We start from the raw sequence: 23,290 nt of genomic DNA, 5'->3' as shown, positions 1-23,290 counted from the left end.
AGTGAGCTTGTCATTGCCCTTGACCATGAGCTGGCCCCAGGCGTGCTGCTGATCTCCAGGTGCTGCACTGCGGATGCCAACGGCATTTTTCCCATGGGAGATTACTCAAGTATGAAAGTCTAACAAACAAGACAAGGAGGTCATGGATGTGACATAAGTTAATAAAACCACTCAACAGGGCAGTGGGAAAATAACATGCTACTTTTATGTTTAAGCTGTAAATCCTTACTGGCATTAACTGAATGCTCCTCAATGGGTTTCATTGAAAGTATGGATATTGACTGCCTCCTGACACTCGCGATCACAATGATAAAACTGCTGACATGTGAAGATAGAGCCATAACACAAGAGGAGCCCATACATCAAAGCTCCATAATGGCTACATTCATGAAAGTAAGTGGTCCAATACCATATACGGCTATAGGCACCGCAGCCACATCCAGCTAGCTATCACCCCCAATCATGTCCATCAAGGAGACGCAGTGCAAGGGGAAAAAATACGGCTTTGCTCCAAAGAAAACATATTTCATCTTGCACCCATCAACATGACAGTATTTATGGCAAATATGATCTTATGTGTGACCTTTGCAAAGAGTTCACATAGCAACTCAGAGTAGGTGCAAGTTGCCTTGGGATGGGCTATCTGTGCGTGGTAAATCAGATTCAGTGTTGTAAAATCCTTAGAACTTGGATAACTGTATATTACTAAGATTGAGTTGTCGCAGTGCACAGTGTTAAAGAGTGTCCAGCTCCGCAGCCAATCAGGAGTGGGTTGAGTCCTGGAATGAGACATGGCTCTAGGACATCAGTGTGTGACCCGTCTCCACACATCCCATGTTCGTTCCAGCCCCAGGAGAAAAGACAGCTCCCTGTAAAAACATAGGTCACAGGTCAGTGGAGCTGAGACAGTAGACACAGCTCTGCGGCACTGTAACACGGGAGCTAAAATTAGCACCCAGCGTAAAAAACCCACACAATCAAAAACAAGCCTCCTGACAGTCGGCCATAATAAAGCCTCTGGCTCCTCACAGCTGGAGCTCGTAGTGGGTGCGGTCAGGTCTGCATCACCGCTGAGACACGTGCCATGGCAACACCATTACCAAATAGGATTCATCACCATGGCAACAGAAGAGCGCTTGCTTTCTCAAGGGTAACACATCTCTAAGCTTTTCCCAGGCTGCAGTTGAGTCTTTCATGCCTCCTTCTCATTATTTCATCAAGGGAATTCTTTGTCTTTCTGTGCATTCAGTGCAGCGCTCCTAAGCAGTGTTGTCAGAAAAACTCTGTCAAAACAACTAAGCCATTACCAGGTTACCAGACCAAACAAAGTAAATGAGAAGCTCCTGTTTGTGCAGACTACATTTTGTGTGTGTTTATAGGCATTATTTAGAGTAGTACCATATGTGTGAAAAAGGTTGTCCCTGCCTTTGTTTCATGTAGAAAGAATAATTTTGGTGCTCTGCCATATTCATGGACTCTGACTACAGCAACAGTGTTTCCATGGAGACCAAGTGCCAGCACAGTATTGTGCATAACAAATATGGCTCTAAATCCAAAAGTGATTTCCTGTTAGAACTGGGTTTCTCAGTAAAACCAATTAAGTTATACAATAGGACCAATTGGTTATAACTTTTTCTGCATCAAGAAGAATGCAGAATAGTCTGACCCAGCATGATTGCACAAATGCCACAAAAACAAAATCCCGCCAGGTGCCACAGCGATGTGCACTGTGCCACCACTGATGGCTTGTGATGAGTCTGAAACAAATGACTAAGGGAGGCAACAGATATCATGAGCAGCATGCTACGCTCCTAGTTCCTTTCCGCGTGACCTACTTCAGCACCAGAAATAGCAGCACTCAGGTCTCTACTTCCAATCCTATTTTGCCATTTCATTTCTCTTTCCACAATGCACAAGAAAGGCAATAGAGAAAGAGCCATTTGTGCAGTAACTGCAAGAGAAATGTACTGATCAATGGTCATACCACCATTTAGGGCATGATGATCAACTTTTGTTGGTCTACAGGACAGGACAGGATTGGCTCCTGTCAGCAAAATCATGTTCTATGGATAATAAAATAAATTAGAATTCTGTCAACAGGGCAAAAGATGTTTCTTTAGTTATCACAACTCACTGCCTCAAAAATCTGTCTGAAAGGATGAGCTAATGCTGAAACAAACACAGCAGTTGTTTACAGTAAAGATAGTATCTGTTGTTAGTTAAATCATTCAGGAAATAAATATTGAATTTATAAAGTAGTTTTATTTGTTTTTAATGAGACAAAATAAAATCGTGCCGGAGGTTCCAGTACAGGCCTTACAGGCAGACGATAAACGGCTGAGATATCTGGAGGAAGTGGAGAATCCCAGGGTAAAATCTGTGCTTACGACATGGAAAGAGCTAATCAAAACATCTAGACTAAACCAAGATGTTAAAATCTTAAAACTGGTTTCGTGTACCAACCTGAGATTTAAGGTGTGGAAAACAGAAGTTTACCAACTTTATAAAAGAAAATCAAATGAAATAATAAAGACATAAAACACCCATTATAACCCTCTGATGTTTATAAAGGCACATAAAGCAGAACTTTCAAGGGGGCAATGTATAAATACTACTCTGGACAGCCACTCTACTAAATATATTAAAAGTAAATGTGAGAGCGAGGGTAATTTCACTAATTGACGGAAGAAGAATGGGAAAATGTATTATCTTCACAATAGAGTACCACCAAATCACATATTCGGAAAGAATTCTGTTGGAAGAATGTGACCCATTACTTCATAAAACCATGTCTAAGTGCTCACTATTCACAGGAAAACACTTTATGTTGGGGAACATGTGGTTGCCAGGAGGTACACCATTATCATGTGTTCTGGAACACACAAATATTAGACAGAAATGAAAAAGGCACTGCAGACTATTTTCAACACCACCATCCCACTCAATTTGTGTACATTGAATAATGTATTTGGACCTCAATACCCCCGCCATGGACACAATGGATGGATATCTTTGGAACATACTTCTGGCAGCAGGGAAAAAGGCCATCACAAAAAAAAATATGAGAAAATCACGCTGACAATTAAGGACTGCGCCGACATCATAATCAGCATACGCAATATGGAAGAAATCACTTCTGGATTCAATTTGAGAATGGACAAATTTGACAGACAATGGACTAAATTGGAGCTCTATTTTAGAATTACCGGAAATATGATTTTCTTTGGATGCCACCCCTTCCTTATTTTGTTTCCCTCTGGTCCTGCCCACTTTTGTTTTATAATAATAATAATAAAAACAATATTTTCTGAATACAGATGGGCTTTTCTGAAAGAGGAAAAACATGCCTGAAAATGTGTGTCTGTGGTTAATTCAGCTCTTTCACAGGCCAGTTCAGATAATTGCTTCTGTGAATGATACTCATCTATCCAAGCTTTAATTACTTCCTGTTGAAAGGCCACCGAGAAATGAGCTGACCTCAGAAATTTCCACATTAGCAAAAGTAGAGTAATATTCATTCAAGTTTATACCTACAGTTCACACACAATGCAGTGTTGAAATAGCCTATTCTCACCTACTGTGGTAAAAAAGGTCTTTCAATTATCATTTTTTAAAGATATACTCACCAACAATTGCAAGGTTGTGTTCAGATCCACAGGCAATCTGGAGGACAATAATAATAATAATAATAATATTATAGATTATTGTATAGCAATGCAAAATCGACATACTATTCATGCCTAACAACTTTTTCATTAACGTATACTTGATCTATCTTACCTACAGCTTTGAACGCACAAACTATGACAGGTACTCACACAGTAGCAATGATCTGTGCTTGAAGGACAAATTACCTGCAGATTTCTCTATATGGCTGCCATTTATAATACCGGTTAACTGCAGTAATCCAGCACTAATCTCCCTCATGGAAAAAGAGACCTCTGCCTTCACCAAATGTAAGTGGTTGTCTCCCATGTAAATGATAATGCCGGGGGTATGTGTTTTGTTCACAATAGTTATAGAAACTCAACTAACCTCCCTCTCATTCAATGATGCTCTGCTCCATCTGATGAATCACTTATTGTGGACATTTGCCTCCCCCTGCTGGCTATTATATGTACCACTAAAAGACAAGAGCATCGCTTTGCGACATATCATCATTACTGCAAAGAAATCTTCCATCTAGTAGACAGCTTTAGTAACACTTGTGGCATGCTCCAAGTGCCATTACCTTAGATGAACTGCCACAGAAAGGTCTTACCTGTTTGGCCCCACTAAGGACTTTGACCTCTGCAGGAAGGCAAGCCTCCTGGCTGCCACCTTCTGCTACAAGGTTGTGTGACAACAGTTGTGAGTTCTGATTGGCAGATACTCTGCGGCCCAGCTGTCCATAAATTCCTCTGCCCCATGTGAACACTCTCCCAGACTCTGAAAGAAACGTACCTTATTTTTTCTGTTGCACAACAAGTCTGGCTTTGTGTTTGCCGTCTCACCTGTTTGAATCACATTATGTGTCCATCCACTCCATGCTTTGATTATCTTCTCTCCACCCAAAAGGCAGCGATTTAAGGGGATGGGAGAGGACACGAAAGGATCTGATGATGCAAGCTGACCATGCTTGTTGCTTCCCCACATAAACAAATCACCATCTTCTATGAAAAAAAACACCAAAGGCATGTGATCTTGCAAATAACAACCATAGTTTTGTTGGTTTAGTAATAATAAACCAACAAAACTATGGTTTTTAGTTGCGTTATTTTCCATATTAAATTATTACTAAAAAGTTTCCATACCTGTAAGATATAAACAATGTGCCATTCCTGCAGTTACCATACCTGGGCCCTTCTCCACCAAACCTTAATATGTTAAGAGTTGTTCTTAGATTTATACAAAACCAGTTAGCACAACAATACTGACTTTTTTACCTGGTACCAGACAGGGTAGTTTGCTTCTGAAATGTGATGGTACAGTGCTGACAGTGAAGACTCTTTTGGCATGACTGAAAAGACCAGTTCCCCATTGATATACAAAGCCAGAGGCTGAATAAGGCAGAATAATTGTGTCTGGTTTAAAAAGCTGTCAATGCCAAAACAATAAGCACATACGGAATAATGCTACACCAACCTGTTACAGCAAGTGAGTGCCTAAGTCCTGCAGCTGCACTAACCACTGGCTCCTTTATACTCTAACAAACAGAAATGTACATGTTCAGTTGAAAGAGTCATATTAGAGACAGTAGGCTGTAATATATTTCCTTTGCTGTACTTACATGTACAATAAGCCAATTTGCTGAATGTTGGACGGTCTCTCCAATGCCCAGTTGTCCAAATGTGTTGGATCCGCATGCCAGTATCTGACCAGTGTCTGACCACATAAGTTAAATATTTGTCAAATTACAAATAACTTGGATAGGAGATAGATTGATGTCAGTAAATAAATATACTAGCTATATCTACTAAATTTGTACATTCAAATCTTAGCTCCATTATTGGCTGAATATAGGGTAAAGATTGGTAGATATTATACACACTACAATATACCTTGTTGATGACTATTAGTCCGGGAGTCAGCCCTGATTGAGTGTGATTATTTTGCTACATTCTTCATACCGGTACTTTTATTTTACATTGGTGTATAGTTTTAGCCATTATGAGTTTTTTTTTTTGTTTCAACCTCATTTGGTCCCAGGGCACAAACAACCCCTTTTTTGAACCAATCCTCTTTTTGTGAACAAGTAAACTGTTTGAGATACAGAGCTCATCTTGAATTCAATTTGAAGCGAATCAAAATATTGTTTTCTATTTACACATGGAACAGTAATGCCCTGCTGTGATGCCACATTCTTGTCCACGAGAAAGCAATGCTTTAATATTTTTTTAATATTAAGTGCATAAACCGCTATTTTTTCTTATATTTCTCAAGTCATTTTGTTCCAAATGTAATTTCTGTGGTACATTGTATGTGGCACTTTTTACTCACTCACAAAATTCCACAGAGGCTTGGCTCAAAAAAGGGAACCTGGGAACAAACAGGGCAGAGATGAGACCCAAAACTCATAATGGCCTGAGATATACACTAATTAAATTCTATAGTAATAAAAACTAAGCAAAATAATCACGGAGGAGGGGACTGGCTCCCGGACTATATGGATTGTAACTAAACTCACCAGATAGAAGAAGTGTAAAATCCCAACCACAGGACACATTTGTGATTTTCTGCCTCAAACTAGGACAGAGCTCGAGAGAGCAGGCATCTATGGTGTGGCCAAGACCAAGTTGCCCTTTGTTATTCTGCCCACATACAAACACTTTTCCATTCCCTGAAGAGATCATATGACACAATGAATACAATTTGAACATTCATGAATTCAATAATTACAGAGGTTACAGCAAAAAACAACCCAATCACCTTTTTTGGAGAGAAAACCTAATTTTCCAAATATCTTCATAAATCATTTGGAGTGTTCCTGGACTAACACCTAAGCTACAAAGAGCACACACAACATGGAAAACTACAGCAAACAAATTTGCACTATGCTGTGCTTATTACTCCTTCTCCATTTCCTGATCACTCACACCAATGATGACTGTGACCAGTGCTAACTTCACAACAGGCAACAGAGCATTTATAATGTATTGCGAACTTCCTGTCTTCCAGCACTGCACACTGCTGTCCAGATATAATGCACAGAATTTAAAAACTACAGGAGCATGTCCATAATGTTTTATTTCCAGTGTGTTCCCCACTCAGTTAACACCAAAGATAAGACAATGTGGGTATTGTAGCGTTTCTGCTGCAAAACAGGATATTTTTGAACCGAGTCAGACCTTGTTTATACTTATTATTAAAGTAGGAGTAAACCAGACAGTCTCAGCTTCACAAAGGCTCCAGCCTTTTTACTTAAAAGAGACAAGGGTATTTAGTATTATTAACCTAGAACATATGTATCTATATTTTTATCTAGTTTTATGTTGTAAATTGCAATATTGAAACGGTTGCATTGACTTCTGGTGAAAGCTGCAGAATTGAGAAATATCACAGTCATTTGTCAAAACAACTATGTGACATTTCTTAATCCTACATGTAACAGTCAGAGTCTGATTTTTTTTAAACAAACAAAGTAAATAAAGTATAGAAAGTAAATCTCACTAAAGAAAAGAGCAGAATAGGTGAAAACAGACGTTTCGGAGCACTCAAGCCTTGAAGCAGGTCAATGCTGTGCACGAATCAACTCTACCCAAGCTAATGGAGAAGGAACATTGTTAGACCACAGCTAAAAGCTCTTAAAAGTTGATTCGATAATATTGCATGTATTATACATGCAATATTATCGAATCATCGATTTTTAAGAGTACATCTACCTAAGTTAATTAGTACTATGAGTATTTGTCTCCATGTGTATTTTATACAGTGACTTAACGCTAATATTTGACATTGTTTGCAGGCTACTTGAATTTGAGCTGTTTTTCACTGGTAACTCGTACTACAACGTAACAGCTTCACTCACCGGTGATCACTACCGAGTGCCCCCCTCCACCGCCTAGTGCCCGGGCGGCTAAGCGGGCGGATGGAGCTCTCAGGGAGGTGGTGTTTGCTGGCCGTGGCAGGGACTGGTCCTCCACATGTCCCTGTCCCAGTTGACCATAACTGTTGGCTCCCTGTGAGAACAAAAGAAGGAAATTTAACTAAAAAATGGGAGCTTATGAGTCATTTCGCTTTCACGGTAGCGTTAACGTGACATGTATTTACGTTATTTACTTACGGCGGCTATGCTAGCGCTAGCTAACGAGTGATCTCTGGTGTTGTCCAACTCGTACAACGTAGTTTATGTCAGTATGTTCGGGTACGGTCATTGATAAATACTGTTATGTAAATGTACCAGATCCATTACAATACCACAAATCAGAACAAATGATAGTAAACTTACCCACGTACGTAAGCAAAACTTCACAAGCGAGCTCGTTTCCATGGATTACCTGCCATAAACAGGAGCGCCTAATTTACGACACTGTCGTTGTTACATGAGAGTATAATCATAATCATAATGATAATATCCATCCATCCTATTACTACTATTACTATTTCTATAATTAAATCTCTGTTTTTCCAGGCCAAGCACGCACATAGTATTTGTGATGTCTGTGATTATTCATGCAGCGCAAAGCAATAACATACAATTATATCCAAATAGTTTTTATTATAAGATGAAAGTCACACAGTGAAGACACCAACAATAAATATATATATATATATATATATATGTATATATATATATATATAAATATATATATATATATATATATATATATATATATATATATGTATATAATTTGTTTTCAACATATTAAATCAAAATCTAATGTTGACAATTTTACAGTAAAAAAATATGTTCATTGTATGAGTATTTTCATGTAAGATAAACTATTGTTAACAATTGTACACATACCTTGGTTTTGTAATGAATACATCTGCACACCAAAAACATCATTCATACATCAAAGGAACAGCAACAAGTAAGATAGCCTATTGATGCGGCAACATCAAATAATTAATAACAAAAATATATCATAGCATAATATATACCACAGTGGTGTTTGTAACAGGAAACAAGAAAGGAGTCAAAGACCACATTTTAAAACAGCAGTGAGAGCAAAATAAAATATATTTCAGATATGGTTACACAGTGCTAAGGTTTGTAGCTAAATATATTATTCTCAAAGCAGAGCACATCAAGTGTAGTGACAAAGGGCAAGGTACATGTAGTTTTTACTCCAGGGGTAAAGCACTGGATTATGGATGGACTTGAAGGAAAGCTTTGTGCTAAACACGGATCAGACACCGAGCTGCTTGTTGAGCCGGTTCAGAGCATCTCCAACTATGTCAAGCTCATGCCTGAGCTCTTCCACCACACTGTTGATGCTGGTGGTATCTTTGAGCACATCCACACTCTGGGTGTAGGGGTTATACCGCACAGAGAATGGGCGCTTTATAGTCTTGGCAAATTCCCTGAGATAAATTAGGAAAAATTAGATCTCCAGATAAACAAACATGTTATTGTCAAAAAATGTAATTACCTCATTTTAACTTTGGCCTCTTCAAAACTGTTTGACACAAAGTACACATCCTGAAATGTGGTGATAATGCATTCTTGATTGCATGTAACTTTGGGATCAAAAGGCATTATCCTTGCATTACCAGAAAGTGCATGCTGTGAAATACAAATTAAACATATTAGTTAGATAAGTAGACGAGACGAGAGTAGTAAAAAAATGTTGCAGTTGGCAGGTGGCATAAAAACACTTTACCTTAAGCTCACTGATGGATGACAGTAAACCTGCTCCATAGGCCCGCAACTGGCCCTCTTGTTTGCATAGGCCAAACTCCACAGTGAAGAAATAACACTGAAAATATTAAAATTATTTTTTATAGATTAGTATAGTACCTTTGTTTGTTTCAGAAATGCACAAGTGTAGGCAACAGTATTTAATGTTTGTACAGCATAAAAGAAATGGGTAACCAAGAAATGCATACTTTTGTTTATGGTTGTACAAAATAAAAGGTACTCAACCTTTGACTTATGAGTCATTTAAAATGTGAAATTATATATAAAGTATAAAGAGTCATGTTTATCATTTATGGTTGTACAAAATAAATGGTAACAAGAAGGAAAAACAAATATTACAAAATAACAAATGTTTTTAGTTTATGGTTTCAATTAAGTGTTACCTACAGTGGCCAGTTTCTGAACTGATTCATCTGATGCACCCAAAGAAGCAAGGCCAATCTCCTGGGAAAATTGGGCAAAGCTGGGCTCTGCCAGTAGTGGGACATGACCCAGCAACTCATGGCACGTGTCCCTGAAAGTAAAAGACAAAAACTATTATATTCCGTTGATACAAGAACATGGGATAAACCGATCTGTACTTACGGCTCAGGAGTGTATAAGGGGTCTGAACTGTGGCGCACATACTGTGTGCAATGGAAAACCCGGAAGGCTAAACCAGCAAGAAAGTCCCGAGGAGACAGGTAACCGGCTACAGGTCTGATAGTGAATCCTGTACGCTCTGAAAACATACGGAAATGAGAATATATAAATGTTGCATTCAAACTGTGCATACACTGTCACCTGCCTCTTGTGCCAGCCTATAGGCTCAAACACACAAAGAGACCTGCTCCTGCGCTGCAATTTGTATTGAACCTGCTTTTAAACAACATTTTGTACATTTAATAAAGAAAAAAGTTGCACTTTTTGTTACAGTATTTATAATAAAAGAGATGGTAAAGCACTTCAGACTTTAGATGATCATCCTTAAATTTCTGCATCAGCACCAAAAATTTAAGGCTGATAACCAGATATAAAGTTCTGCTTGAACACATAACAACATGAGCTTCATACGATAACAGCTATGTAAAATACATGCATCCTATAGATTTAGAATATAACATATTTTATATCATATTAAACAATACCTTTGAGAAAACGTGACACGTCTTCCAGCTGGGGGATGTTGTCCTCTCGGCATTCACAGTATTTGGATAGAAGTGGCAGGTTCTTTAAATATTCTCTACAGGCGTGGGTGGGGTATAACTTGTTTAACTCCCGGTACACAACCCCCCAAGTCTTGACCTCCTCCTCTGTGAATTCAATACAAGAAATGGGATCCCCACTGCAAAGTAGATACAGATGTATTAGTTGCATCAAAGTCAACATTGTTAAAAAAAAAAAAAGGGAAATAAAAAACTTTTATAACATACTGTTTGTAGGACATAGCAAGATCGGCAAAGTATTTTCTTCTCTTTCTGTAAACATTGTCCTTGAAACCCTGAAAACACAAACATGTTTATTGAACTAAAACAAACACCTAACAAGCACGTAAATGAATGAAAGTTTACATACTGGATGGTCCGCGTCCAAGTCAGATCCATACATTAGGACACGATTTGCACATTTGTCCAAGTCTGAAATTTTCTTTGGAAACCAGGGCACATTATATGTTCCTAAAATGCAAATATGTTTATTATTTTATAATTAACATGGAGTTACGTTGTTGACTTTGAGCATTTACCCTCTTCCGGCAAGCATGAGTTATCAGGAGGCTCCATATCAACCACATTTACATGGTTTCGAAGTAACTGAATGATTTCGTTCAGTTGTCCGTTATTGCTGTCACAGTCAACAAAGATTTCAAATTCCGAGTTGCGTCTCTTGGATTTTCTGGACTCTATGTGGACCAGGTTGACGTGGTTTTCCTGTATACACATGTGTCATTAAATGTGTTCTTTATATCTTAAGTTTATCTTTATAATAAGGTATAGTCCATACTTGGAAAAGTTTAAGTGCTTTGACCAGTCCTCCAACTTCGTTCTTCAGGGAGAAGATTATTGTGGCTCTTCCCTTTTCTGGTGTATTCTTGTTTTCACTGTTTTCTTCAATTTTTGAAAAGGTAGATTTGTTTATCTAAAAAATGACAGACAGTTGTTAAGCTATACACATGTTGTTATTATTATTATTATTATTATTATTATTATTATTATTATTGCATATCCTACTATAGTAGAAAAAGCTTCAGTTGTAGTCATCTGGACTCAGTTTGAAAAAATAGACGTTTCGACTTGGATGAGAGTCGAAACGTCTATTTTTTCAAACTGAGTCCAGATGACTACAACTGAAGCTTTTTCTACTATGGAACACGCCTGGACGAATGAGGGATTACACCGACATATCCTACTATAAGCATTATAAGAATCTTCTCCTTGTAACATTCAATAGAACCCAACTTGAGACTATTAGTGTACATAGGACAAACTCATACACATTTACTCATATACATTTCACATCCATTTACAGAGGTGCGGGCAGAAATCAAGTAATATGCGTGATAATCATAAGCCTGGTCCTTTCAGCACCCTGGACAGCTACCTCATGGACGTACAAGAGACAAAAACAGAAACCACAGTAATAATATCACACATACAGTAACCTACTGAGTGGTTGAAGTCCCCAAACAAGCACAAAAATTAGCAAAAACAATCTACAGACAGGTTCTACACCTCTTAGCTCTGCTCGCCTACCATATTCCTTCCTTCCAGCATTGTGAAGACTGTGCAGAGGAACAGTTTTTGGTGGGCTCTGGTGGGTCGAATCCCCGAAAGCATCAGTGCATGTGCAGAGACTGTATCAGGTCAGCCCTCTGTGTCTCGATTTAATCGAGATGAACTTGTCTTTGTCTCAGACAATCGTCTTATCACAATCTCATCAGTAGGCTATAGCACTGGGAAAGCTTATTATTAGTCCTGCCATAGTGTAACCTACAACATACACAAATGCATGTTGTAAGAACCTACAGGGCTTATTGAAAAAGCTGCTACGAGGATCTTTATAGCTTAGAAAAAATAATGCCTTGCATTAACATTTATTTTACAAAAAAATACAAAGTAAGGGACCTAAATGCCTCTACAGTACGCTAATACTCGCTTACTTTTCATAAAAACAAACTAAAAATGTTTTATTGACAATACAAACCGTTTTTAAAGTTATTTTATCCGTCTTATTTATCTAGCTCCCCCCTAGAGTGTTTAAACTTAGCCCATCTACTTTTTGTAAGGTAGGTATATCTTCTGTAGCAAAGGGCCCCTGTCCAATTAGACATTTTGCGTAAAAGTGATCCGCAAAACGGAACCGCAGGCCCAGTCTTTGTTGCTCATAAAAGCAAATGAAAGGCATAGTCATGACTGTAACCCTATTAGGCCTTTGACGCAAATCAAAAAAATGTAAAGGCTTAAATTAATCTCAGCTGACGGCTGTGTGGATAAGATAAACCCAGATCAACATCACGTTGTGCAAAAGTGCGTTATGGCTATTAAATGTCTGCGCACAAATATAACGTATGTGTTTATTAAAAATCGATACACGTGGCCTACCTCATTGTTGAAAAACTTTTCGTCAAAGCCAATATTCATTGAGTCGAAAGATCTTCCTCTTCTTGGCCCTTCAAGTTTGTACATGATAAAGTAGAGCGGAATTTCTCAGATGCGGTTGACTTTCATGCGGGGAAATCTCCTATTGTTAACGCTCAGGTGGACTCTCACTTGGATCTCGGTCCGACAAGCAAACGTGCTTTGCTATTTAACTCCTACGGCAAAAGAGGAGGGGGCTCCGGGAACTAATCAGGTCGTCCACTCCACACAGGCAAATGGAAAAAGTGCAGTGTAGTGTGCGTCACGAGGGTGAGGGGACCGTCTATGATTTTTACTCAAAGGCCTCATTCATTTAGTATTACATTTGATGTGATCGATGTAGGCTATGGTATACTTTCCAAAATTGTCGGGTTATAATTTTGTATAGGTTTGACCAATTAACACTTGTCTAATTTAAAATAATTGCTTTGTTAGGGGATAGTCTGCTGTATTACTGATATCAAGGGAGCAATACTGACAGAATCAATGCAGAATGACCAGGGAGTGTGCAATTTTATAAGCCCACTTTATTCATACTGTTTGTTGACACTTGAAGACTTACATGTCAAGGTTTTAGCGGATTAAAAGTATAGCCTTCCTGCCCTGATTGTGCAAAAGTCCAAGCAGTCTTCCTCCTGAAATCCACCCCCATGCACTGTAAGCATTTCTGAGTTCTCCTACACCTAATCTCCCCATTTTATTTAAGAGGATATTAAACAAGATGGTGACAAAGATGGAAAAGACTGTGAGCTCTGCATAAAGATGGCCCTGATCATTTAATGATCACGGCCATCTTCATTCATTTAAATCACTTTTCTAAGTATACGACGGGTCTTTTATGTCTTTTAAGCTCATCTTAAATGTAATCACTGCTGCACATGGCTCAGGTGGTCTTCGCCCATATCACCCGTGACACCAAGATGCTTTACACAACCAGGAGGTAATGAAGGGCACTGCCTTTTTCAAAAAAACTGACTTGAGGTTGGTAATTGCATCGGTGAAAAAAAAGCACCAGTAATCCTATTGTTATTAAGGACAGAGTAATGGGAAATAACAGTGGAAGAAGTACTCACAATCATCATCAGTTCAAAATATTATTAGTCAAGAGGAAGTCAATTATTAAATTGTCTTAATGGCATATAGGCCATTACTGTCTAACAAACAAAGTACTTTTAGTGCCACTAAAATAATACTAAAATACTTTAATACATTATATACAATCAATTGTTTTTGTGTAACTCTAACCCTATTTAAATACTAAATATTCACGGCACAGTTTATCTCAGTTGCTTCTTTACATTGATGGTATCTACTCTTCACCTTTCACAAGATCATTAAAACCTGTATAGTTAACTGTATTGTTTAATAAGATTTAGCTCACTCTGAAAAAAGTAATAAGGTCTGGACCAAACAAGCACCTGGCAACATTAGTATGTAAACAAAAGTGTCATAATTGGTCTTTTAAAATGGCTTGTGTATTATTTGAAAAGAGCATGTTGTAAACAGCAAACAGACTGCAGGGAGTAGGACAACGAGGGTGAATGTGAACTTTCTGCTAATGAACACGTTCTATAAAGCAAACTGACAAAGAGGCTGAGGACGGTATACTCAACACAATACATACACTCCACTTCCATTCCATAGAAGTTTTTGGTCACATAGCTTATAGTTTGGGAGCTGAGCAACTGAAAGCTCATGCTCCCATGGTGACCAGGCGAGCAGAGGGAACATGAGCTGTAGAGTGGAGGAGGACTGTAGGGAGCAGGAAAGAGCAATGGAGGATTACTGTAATGTCCAAAAACCCTTCTCCAGAGGCATAAACCCACTGTGCATATGTGTCTTACATCAATCTGAACACTTGTTATCTAACGTCTAACATTGTTTAATGCTTATATAACTTATATCATACAATACCATCCATCCATCCATTTTCTACCGCTTGTTCCCTTTCGGGGTCGCGGGTGACTGGAGCCTATCCCAGTGACTTCGGGCCTTAGGCGGGGTACACCCTGGACAGTGGCCAACTTGTCGCAGGGCCAGTACAATACCATGAAGGCTAAAAAAATATCAACGCATTGGCAGGGCAGTATCAGGTGATAGCTCCGCCCTAAGCGCAGGGGTAATCTAGCTTAATATAAAGTGTAGCTTCTCACACCAGCTCCATCAAATTAAAAATAACTTTTGAATGGAAGTCAAGACATCTTGATTTTAAAAACGTTGTCCAGATGATCACCTCTGTAACTACTTTTTCTACTATTATATGGACCACTGTACAAATGAGAGATTAAACTGAGCTTCCAATGGATTGGTTTAATTTTTTATGTGGCAACGGTTCCACACATTAAGCTAATACTTTAATACAATGTCCATTTAGATGAAAGCCACTATTATACCATTTGAACAGACAAAAACAAATTACAGTATAAAAAACAGCATACATTTGTACAAAAATATTTGTAAGAATGTGCCAATAATTTGCTCAAACAGGAAACTGACAGATTTTAAGCTTGAATAATAACTTTTGAAATGTTTACTTTGTTACACTGTGCAGCTGGATCTCTAGACCTCATAGTGTATTGACCTCCCTGGCCCTCATTTGGCAGCTCTGATTCAGCGCAGCAATAATGCCTCCATACATATATGCTGTCAGTCCTAAAACTTATAGCAGAGAAATGCAAATCACTATATAATAATATTTTAGTTAGTCTTGAGTGCTGAGACTTGTTAAAGTGCGATGTAGTCGCTCTGCCCTAGTTCTGTACACTTCAATCAGGGGGATTTATTGTCTGAGCATCTCTGAGCTCTGCAGCAGGTCCGCAGACACACGCACATACACAAACACAAGCATGGAATTGTGTCTAAAAGGCCCTCATTTAAATGTAAATAATTTATTTAAGAAAATATAAATATCACTTCACTGCAGGACTAAATTCAGAAGTGCATTTTATGTTCAAATATTTCCTTTGATTATTCCTTTTTGTACTGTATATACATTTAATCAATGTAAACTTGATTAATAAAAAATGAATTGATGTACTTTTCCCCCAACATATCAGAGAATTAAATGTTTAGCCCTATTCTTTCCTCTGTCTATTCCTGTAAGCAGTCAATAAATATTCCCAGAAACAAACTAAGGCCTTCATCAATGGGACTGCAGTCTTTCAGCAGGCCTGTGTCTTGTTTGAATAACAAACTAATCAGAGCGGTGAATGGCCTGTTTGCACACATTTCCTGCACCAAGAGCATGCCCCTTTAATTAGTTCCAATTCTTTCATTGCTGAACAAACAGTCACATGTGCCACACGGTGAGAGGCCACAGTGTAAACAGGGACCAAACAGGATCAAACTGCTACGTGGGCAACCCGTATAAACATCTGTCACACTCACTATGAATAAAGTGAAGATACAATTGTTCGTCATAGAATTTAGTGATTTACACTAATGTATCTCTCAAGGATTCGCACAATTAATGATTTAATTAAACTGCATAATGACCACCAAAAAATTGTTTTGGTAGCCCAACGTTACTATTATCTGAAATTTTTTTGAACCGCAATTAAAAATATATATATATACTATAGATTTACAGTGATAGAGCAAATGAATGCATCACTGATAAGTGGTGTTTACAAGAGTTAGAATAAAACATCAAGAAATGAGTTTAAACCAATTGTATCATGTTTAATTGTCAATGCACCTTTTTCTTTCAGTGACAAGAGTGACACAAAAGAGGCAGCATCCACTCATACCTTCTCCCTTCATTAAGTCTATGCTACAGCTCTAAACTCATGTTGTACGAGTACAGCAAATACAATGTATCTGATATTTTTTAGATATTAGTTTTAGATATTCAAAGCAGAAACTGTAATAAAATATCATTTTGGCATACAATTTTTCACTATGGTATTTTTGAATCCTTACAAAGTGTAATAGTTTGAAACAAAAAATAAACAAATGACAAAAGGTTGAGACACCAACAAATGGCTTAAGAAATATATATATATATATATATATATATATATATATGATGTATAAATATATATATATCATATATATATATAAATATATATATCATATATATATATAAATATGTATATATATATAAAATATATATATATATAATATATATATATATATATATATATACATATATATATACAAATATATATATGTAAATATATATATATATATATATTTATTTATTTTTTCAAATCATGAATTCTAAGATCAACAAATTATTGCTTTATTTACACCAACACATATTTTTGCGTTTGGGCCAATTAAAAATAAAAAATATAAGACCAAAAAATATTAAATAATATTGTCAAGGTTTTCCCTTGGGCATGTGCCAATCACAGAAGGTTGTATGTAGGAACCGTCCTTTTCTCTAAAGATGTCATAAGACATCATTAATGTACATTGCATGCACACAATTTAATGTAGCAAAATACAACTGAAAGCGGAAATTTCAGTGTTAAACAGAAAATCAAGTTGACTGGCACAAAAAAAGAAACAAGCTGACATCCGACATCAGCGTTAGAAAAGCCTGACGCGTCTCAGTGTTCATGAAGCACTTAACAGACACAATTCACTCCATTGTATGTATTAGGTCAGATCATATCAGGCTGCAGTGAAGATGGGTTGATGGACAATGCAGCTTGGCAGGGCAGCAACAAACATCTGGGCTTAACTGTCATCTCTGTGACATGAAACACCCCAGAGCGCGACCTGAAGGCTGAACATCCACAAAAGCAACTTTTGGACCACAAGCAATCAGGCAAAGGCCAAGCCTGAGTGAATTTACATCATTCTAGCAATTCAAAGCACAAACGGGACATGACTCGTCATTCAAAGCACCAGCCGCTTTGGCATCACAAACAGAGAGCAGGCTCACACAGAAGCCTTTTGCCCATAGGGTCTGCGTGCTGCGTGTGCCGTCACATGATTTCCATTAGAAAGCGTGTTCTACATATCAATCCAAGCTTTAATTAAAAAGCTGCTATATTCATCTGGGTTTGATAATCTCACTGGAAGTGCGCAGGTTGTGCAGCTCTTCTCCAAGAGTGGGTGCAATGGCGCATTTGGAAACCAAATGAGTTTATTGTTGCCAAGCACAAGGCCTTTCATCTAAATTCATTGTCCTTACTGAGTGATAGTCACCTTCTGGTAAACACTTGATGTAGTCATCAGCATTAGCACCATTACACATTTGTTTGAGATGATTTAGTGAAAGGAACAAAAATTTAAATGTAAAAAATAATCTGCTTAGCATAGAATTTTGAATGTTTTTGTTCATGGAAATTGTCTTCAAACATCAACAGTAATGTAGGCAAAGGAGTGTTGACTGCCAATAATACTGTTCTTTAAATAAAACAAGGTAACATTACAAAAATAAATTGGGCATTACAAAAATAAATTTAATTGAATAGATGTACTTAGGTTTTACAGTTTCTACACAGGTTATTTATGTCTGAACAATCAGGGTTGTGTAATCAGTGACCAACAATGTAGAAAAATACAATTTATTAAAAACAGACACAACTGTAACAGCTGCAAATAGACATTTAACCAAACAAGATGAAACAATGACATAATTTTGAGCTGGCAACAATGAAATGATGACCCTCACCTAGTCTTTCCATGGAAAACCAAACTTGCCATCAAAGAGGAATAGGGTGCTATACTGGGCTGTTCTAAAGGGCCGTCTCAAACAGGAAACTGCTTTTTGAGCTTGCCTGCCAGTCCAGGATCAACCTCTGACAGCATCAAGGACAGGTGCTGGAACTGCATGAGAGAGAGAAGGAAATGACTGAAGAAACACGTTTATAATTTTCCACAGGTGCCAATAGGATACAGCATTACTTTAAAAATAAACCAAAAAAAAGACCAGGGTCAGGATGAAGTTAAAACTGATGTACAAGTCTTTTTTGTTAAAGTACATTTAGCTTTTCCCTCAGAGTATATTGTAAAAGCAGCTTTATCAACACGACAGTTGCACATGGTCTGCTTCTAATTATGAGGCATTTTAAGGCATCACAAATCTAAAAATATAAATAATAAGAAAGAGTTATCACTTCCCCTCACTGTCTATGCGCACGTCCGAAAAATGTAAACATGGGAACACTTGTGACATGAGAGAGCAGTTTAAATAACCGACCTCTTCCTTTCACAGTTTGTAGCTTAAATCCTTTTTACCAGTCCATGTTACACAGAACACTTACAGAGGTGGCAAACGAAATGTGCAAAGTTCCTGCAGCTGCCAGACAGGTCTTCTCTGTCAGATAGCCCCCTTTGATCAACTCTGCCATTATTTCCTAATAGAGGAACAAATAATCTCAAGGCCATGGCACTTTAACTGTATTGTTTATATTTTTTACAATTACCTTTGAAATTTCAGGGGAGATATCGGCAAGAAACTCTGTTGACAGTTCTGCCAGTGTTTGAAGTTGTTGGTCTTTTGAATACTCTTCTTCAGTACAAGTGTTTTCATATTCACTATGGAAGTGAAGGACTCGTAAAAGTGTCCCGATAAGTGTCAAGCCTGAAATAAATGATTTTATTACCAAGTTACACAGCTACAGTTGTTGCAGTTTACAGGAGATAACTTTCTCAGTAAAAGCTGTCAACTCACTTATGTCTCCTTTACTGCTCCACTGATCCTGGCATTTATAGAGAGCCTGCAGCACTGCAAAGGCCTGGACCAAAATACCCCTTTGCTCTTGTAAGACAACTGGAAGATCATCTGTCTGACAGAGATCCTCACAGACAACTTCACAAACAAAGTTCCATATGGATTTTCCAGGCCCATCAGCAGCACCTAAAGGAATAACATTAAAACATATGTACATTTCTCACAATGCAGAGGGCAAAATATGTTACCAAAAATCTGGATGCCCTCAGTAATAGTAGTCAGAAGTTGGAGGATATGAAGATAAATCTCTAATCCGTTTGGACTCTCTGATCTGTAACAATTAAAATGTAGTGGTAATGAATTATGGCACTACAAAGACTTGTTGAATGCAGGCGTTTCTTTAATAATCGTGCATATTGCACTAATTTGAGCAAGACACTATGATTGCCATACCTGAGCTGCTTTGCAGCTTCCAAAAGACACGAGGCCACATCCACACAGCTTTCTCCATCTCCAGGATGCGATTTAAGAGTGATCCACGTCCTCATCAGGCCTTCATCAAGGTCAAAAACTTTGTCCACTAGCTCCCCAACTTTCTCTAAAAGGTCAGCTGAAAAGCAAATTAATTAGTTTGTTTATAGAGACAGAGAATGAATACATTTGATAGTATTTTCATTTTAGCCAACATAGTTTAATGAATTATTGGAGAAAATATTGTGTATTATGGTAGGACCAATTACAGTTTGTAGAGCTGCTTATGATGAAACAGAGGTTGGAGCAAACAGAAGGCTGCTGTTGCATTCTCTCAAGCCACAAAGAAGAAACATCTTTCTGGGAGACACAAGTCAGTAGTAACCTGTTGAGGAAGCACAATTGCACATTTGTGGTTATTGCAACAATGCAATGCAAACATTTATGATGTGTGGCAGTTTCCCTCAGACAGAAATGATGCTGAGGTTAAAGACCAGTGACTGTCCACTTCTGACATTCAGTCCCAAGCCAACCTCACATTTGATGCTGTTGTTTGTTTTGTTGTCTTTTTTTAATCATAATTTTTATTTTACATCCCTTTGTCCCTATTTGGTGATTACTCTTTTAAATTGCTCTTCTCTCCCTCACCTCCTCCTCCATTTTATAGTCTGAAAGTTGTAAACTTACATACAATTCATGCATTTAAAGAATAGTTGGACGTGTGAATGTTTTTCATGAAAATTAGATGCTGTTAAGACATGTAATTCAAATTCAACTTCCTCCACAGCTGTTTGAGAATTTAAGTCTGTCTTGTTAAGTACCTGCATGTTTCCAGAAGGGTCTGTGGATCTGTATCACCAAGAAGAAGCAAAAGTACTTCCCTGTGAACAAAAACAGAAACAGAAACAAGCTAGGATACATAGAAAGAGAACACTTCTGTAAAACCGGACTACACTCACCCCAGGTCTTCATTTTGGCTGAGAGTTAAACACGTTTCAGGAAAACAAGCAATATTTCCAAGGATTCCCACACAAATTTCCTGTAGGAAGGATAAACAATAAATATTGCTACTGTAGTTGCAGTGTTTTTGAAAATGTTACATTGCATTATCAGGTCTTCAGCTCACTGTGAGACGGGGACATTGAGATTTGGCTATAACGCCCAATAGAATATCTGTTGCTCTGAATTCTTGCAGAAATCCAGCCACATCCTAAATGTGAAATAGATGTATACATTATTGATACTTTTATTAGAATGAAGAGAGTTCTGTTCAAAAGTGTGTGAATCAATCCACAACCTTATCCATAGCCATGTCCCAAACTCGGCACAAATCTTCTTCATCATCGTCGGACAGATCCATTGGTCCACTAGAAGCTTCTTCTGCATGCTGAGTGACCATCTGACGAGTAACAGCCACATTTACATAAGCACAACTGCATTTGACAGATTTGACTGCCAGATTGACATCAGAGTATATCAGTTTGTTTCTCACAGTTAACTTCCAACACATTTGACGGTTTTAAATGTTGCAAGCTGTTTACCTGTATAAGGCGAGTTAGAGTACTAAAAAGCCAATGCTTGCTGTACACAGTTTCTCCAATGGCATCCACATCTTCATCTACCTCTTGACTGGTTGGAGGTGGGGATGGGTTGCGATCTAGTTCGGGAGACTGTGAACCTTCAGAAGAGGGAGAATTGTCACCCGCTGCATCTTTGGAAAACCAAATAATAATGAATAAACAACAATAATAAATCCTTTGAAATTATTTTTAGACATTTAATTAGGCGAGAAACTATGCAATATTCAGACTTATTTTGTTCGCTTTGACATGAAATGTTTGCATTGACAAAAGACACAGGGGACACACAGGAATCAAAATATAAAACACATTTACAGTCAGAAGAAGCCACTACATGAAGACTGTAATAGAAACCTTGTCTGTACAGGGTCTAAATAAATCATTGTGATCCAAGGCCTCATTTTAGCTGGAGTTTTGTGCAATACTTGATACACATTTGCAGCATAATCACAAAGCAACAAACACAGTGTGATACTGGCCCTTAAGGGATCTCACAGTGTTGTTGCCAATAGACATTCAATTACACTCTTAAAAACAATTGAAACAACAATGTGTGTTATGTGGTCTAATTTTTTGCATATTCTGAAATGTTTTGTGACTTGAGTGACTATAATAATAATATTATATCTTAAGCTTCAATGTCCCAAAGCAACTGGAAAAGCCAAACAAAGCTGTAAAACAGCACTGTTACCTGTAGTAAATAGCCTCTACACTACAATGTTACATAATGAAATCTCGAGCTAACAGAAAGAGTACTTTTTCGGTGGAAAATGAAGTGTAAGTTAGTTAACGTAGTTAACGTTATAGAGCTCGGAATGGACCATCAAAAAACGTCCGTTACCATGGAAAACCACCATAACGTTGGAGATAACGTTGGATTAACGGTGGAAACTGAAAAATGCAACAGCATGTATGATGCTATGTATGTCTTTCTGTTGCTAGCAACAGAAACATTAGCCAACTTGGTCTGAAAGACTTCTAAAGTTAACTCACCCATAGCACCAGCATTGGATCATAACACTTGCTGCATTATAATCACTAGACTCGGGGAAACACTGAGTGAATATATGAAGTTAGATTAGAGAAATACAGCGTGGATGGTTTAGTTGTTAAACAGATCCTCGGACAGAGGGCTTTCTGCGCATGCGCTGTTTGGACCGCTCGCGCTGCATTCAGATCGTGTTGACAATCCGCGCGCGCGGCACGAGATCTCCTCTTTTGTTCTTCAGGTACAGATATTATAATAGATCCATGTAACATATTACATACTCTTACATGGGATATTAAGGAGAAATTAAAATAAGCGTTTATCTTTATGCTACAGTAGGCTTTTTGGTTTGCGTTTAAGTCCGACAAAAGCTTAAAAAAATAATAAAAAAAAACATAAAACTGTAAATGTTTTTATAAATTGACAACACAAAAAGCATGAAGCAGTGTGGTGCTCAAATGGACTTGGGTCATTGGGTCATTAGGATTCAACACTTTAAGAGTAATGTCGCCCTCTTCTGTGCTCTTATAAATTACCCCAAATCACCAAGACAAGTTCCTAGTGTTTGTGAATTCTGTTAATTGTCAATGGCAATAAACCCTTTCTGATTCTGATAATGTGAAAAATATATACGTTTTTCAATCGCATTCTCAAATCAAAATT

General features: G+C 37.7%; 3 protein-coding genes across 5 annotated transcripts; all 3 read right to left on the bottom strand.

Annotated features, from left to right (window-relative positions):
* Positions 1-183: 183 nt before the first annotated feature.
* On the bottom strand, positions 184-8,008 carry sergef (secretion regulating guanine nucleotide exchange factor). Its single transcript, XM_072435650.1, has 11 exons — positions 7,928-8,008; positions 7,508-7,658; positions 6,167-6,319; positions 5,270-5,364; positions 5,125-5,185; positions 4,926-5,039; positions 4,794-4,856; positions 4,494-4,652; positions 4,262-4,428; positions 3,627-3,663; positions 184-869 (listed from the first exon to the last, which is right to left on the bottom strand). The coding sequence occupies exons 1-11, from the start codon at positions 7,967-7,969 to the stop codon at positions 706-708; spliced, it is 1,206 nt and encodes a 401-aa protein (XP_072291751.1). The 5' UTR covers positions 7,970-8,008; the 3' UTR covers positions 184-705.
* Positions 8,009-8,773: 765 nt separating this feature from the next.
* Positions 8,774-13,204, bottom strand: tph1a (tryptophan hydroxylase 1 (tryptophan 5-monooxygenase) a). Of its 2 annotated transcripts, none has more exons than XM_072435258.1 (11): positions 12,922-13,204; positions 11,324-11,458; positions 11,067-11,250; positions 10,898-10,998; positions 10,756-10,823; positions 10,471-10,667; positions 9,929-10,064; positions 9,731-9,857; positions 9,306-9,401; positions 9,075-9,208; positions 8,774-9,006 (listed from the first exon to the last, which is right to left on the bottom strand). In XM_072435258.1, exons 1-11 carry the CDS (start codon positions 13,003-13,005, stop codon positions 8,832-8,834), a joined length of 1,437 nt encoding a protein of 478 aa, XP_072291359.1. In that variant the 5' UTR covers positions 13,006-13,204; the 3' UTR covers positions 8,774-8,831. The 2 variants fall into 2 exon arrangements, with proteins under 2 accessions (XP_072291359.1, XP_072291360.1); XM_072435259.1 differs by lacking the exon at positions 12,922-13,204 and adding an exon at positions 12,073-12,260.
* Positions 13,205-18,465: 5,261 nt separating this feature from the next.
* On the bottom strand, positions 18,466-22,745 carry saal1 (serum amyloid A-like 1). 2 transcript variants are annotated; one of them, XM_072435360.1, is made up of 13 exons: positions 22,633-22,745; positions 21,601-21,764; positions 21,357-21,458; positions 21,186-21,269; positions 21,019-21,098; positions 20,881-20,940; positions 20,329-20,444; positions 20,042-20,198; positions 19,837-19,919; positions 19,589-19,774; positions 19,341-19,498; positions 19,179-19,271; positions 18,466-18,741 (listed from the first exon to the last, which is right to left on the bottom strand). In XM_072435360.1, the coding sequence occupies exons 1-13, from the start codon at positions 22,634-22,636 to the stop codon at positions 18,664-18,666; spliced, it is 1,365 nt and encodes a 454-aa protein (XP_072291461.1). In that variant the 5' UTR covers positions 22,637-22,745; the 3' UTR covers positions 18,466-18,663. The 2 variants fall into 2 exon arrangements, with proteins under 2 accessions (XP_072291461.1, XP_072291460.1); XM_072435359.1 differs by having other exon boundaries at positions 21,601-21,770; positions 22,633-22,739.
* Between the last annotated feature and the right edge of the window lie 545 nt (positions 22,746-23,290).

This window comes from Eucyclogobius newberryi, unplaced genomic scaffold, assembly GCF_026437365.1.
Source record: "Eucyclogobius newberryi isolate DKJ021-1_F unplaced genomic scaffold, fEucNew1.0.hap1 SCAF_7, whole genome shotgun sequence".
In the NCBI taxonomy this organism is placed as follows: domain Eukaryota; kingdom Metazoa; phylum Chordata; class Actinopteri; order Gobiiformes; family Gobiidae; genus Eucyclogobius; species Eucyclogobius newberryi.
The sequence above is the reverse complement of the archived record's forward strand: the minus strand, read 5'-3'. Positions and strand labels throughout refer to the sequence as shown.

Excerpts from the sequence above, each read along its gene's own strand:
- sergef (XM_072435650.1), bottom strand. The coding sequence starts at position 7,969 with ATGGAAACGAGCTCGCTTGTGAAGTTTTGCTTACGTACGTGG. Across the intron at positions 7,659-7,927 it reads AGTTTTGCTTACGTACGTGG|GGAGCCAACAGTTATGGTCA; the intron begins GTAAGTTTACTA and ends TTGTTCTCACAG. Across the intron at positions 4,857-4,925 it reads ACTACCCTGTCTGGTACCAG|GTTTGGTGGAGAAGGGCCCA; the intron begins GTAAAAAAGTCA and ends TAACATATTAAG.
- tph1a (XM_072435258.1), bottom strand. The coding sequence starts at position 13,005 with ATGTACAAACTTGAAGGGCCAAGAAGAGGAAGATCTTTCGACTCAATG. Across the intron at positions 10,668-10,755 it reads CTTGCTATGTCCTACAAACA|TGGGGATCCCATTTCTTGTA; the intron begins GTATGTTATAAA and ends TCTACTTTGCAG. Across the intron at positions 9,402-9,730 it reads CAGTTCAGAAACTGGCCACT|TGTTATTTCTTCACTGTGGA; the intron begins GTAGGTAACACT and ends TAATATTTTCAG.
- saal1 (XM_072435359.1), bottom strand. Across the intron at positions 20,445-20,880 it reads ACCCTTCTGGAAACATGCAG|GTTACTACTGACTTGTGTCT; the intron begins GTACTTAACAAG and ends CTTCCTCAACAG. Across the intron at positions 19,499-19,588 it reads GAGCAGTAAAGGAGACATAA|GCTTGACACTTATCGGGACA; the intron begins GTGAGTTGACAG and ends CATTTATTTCAG.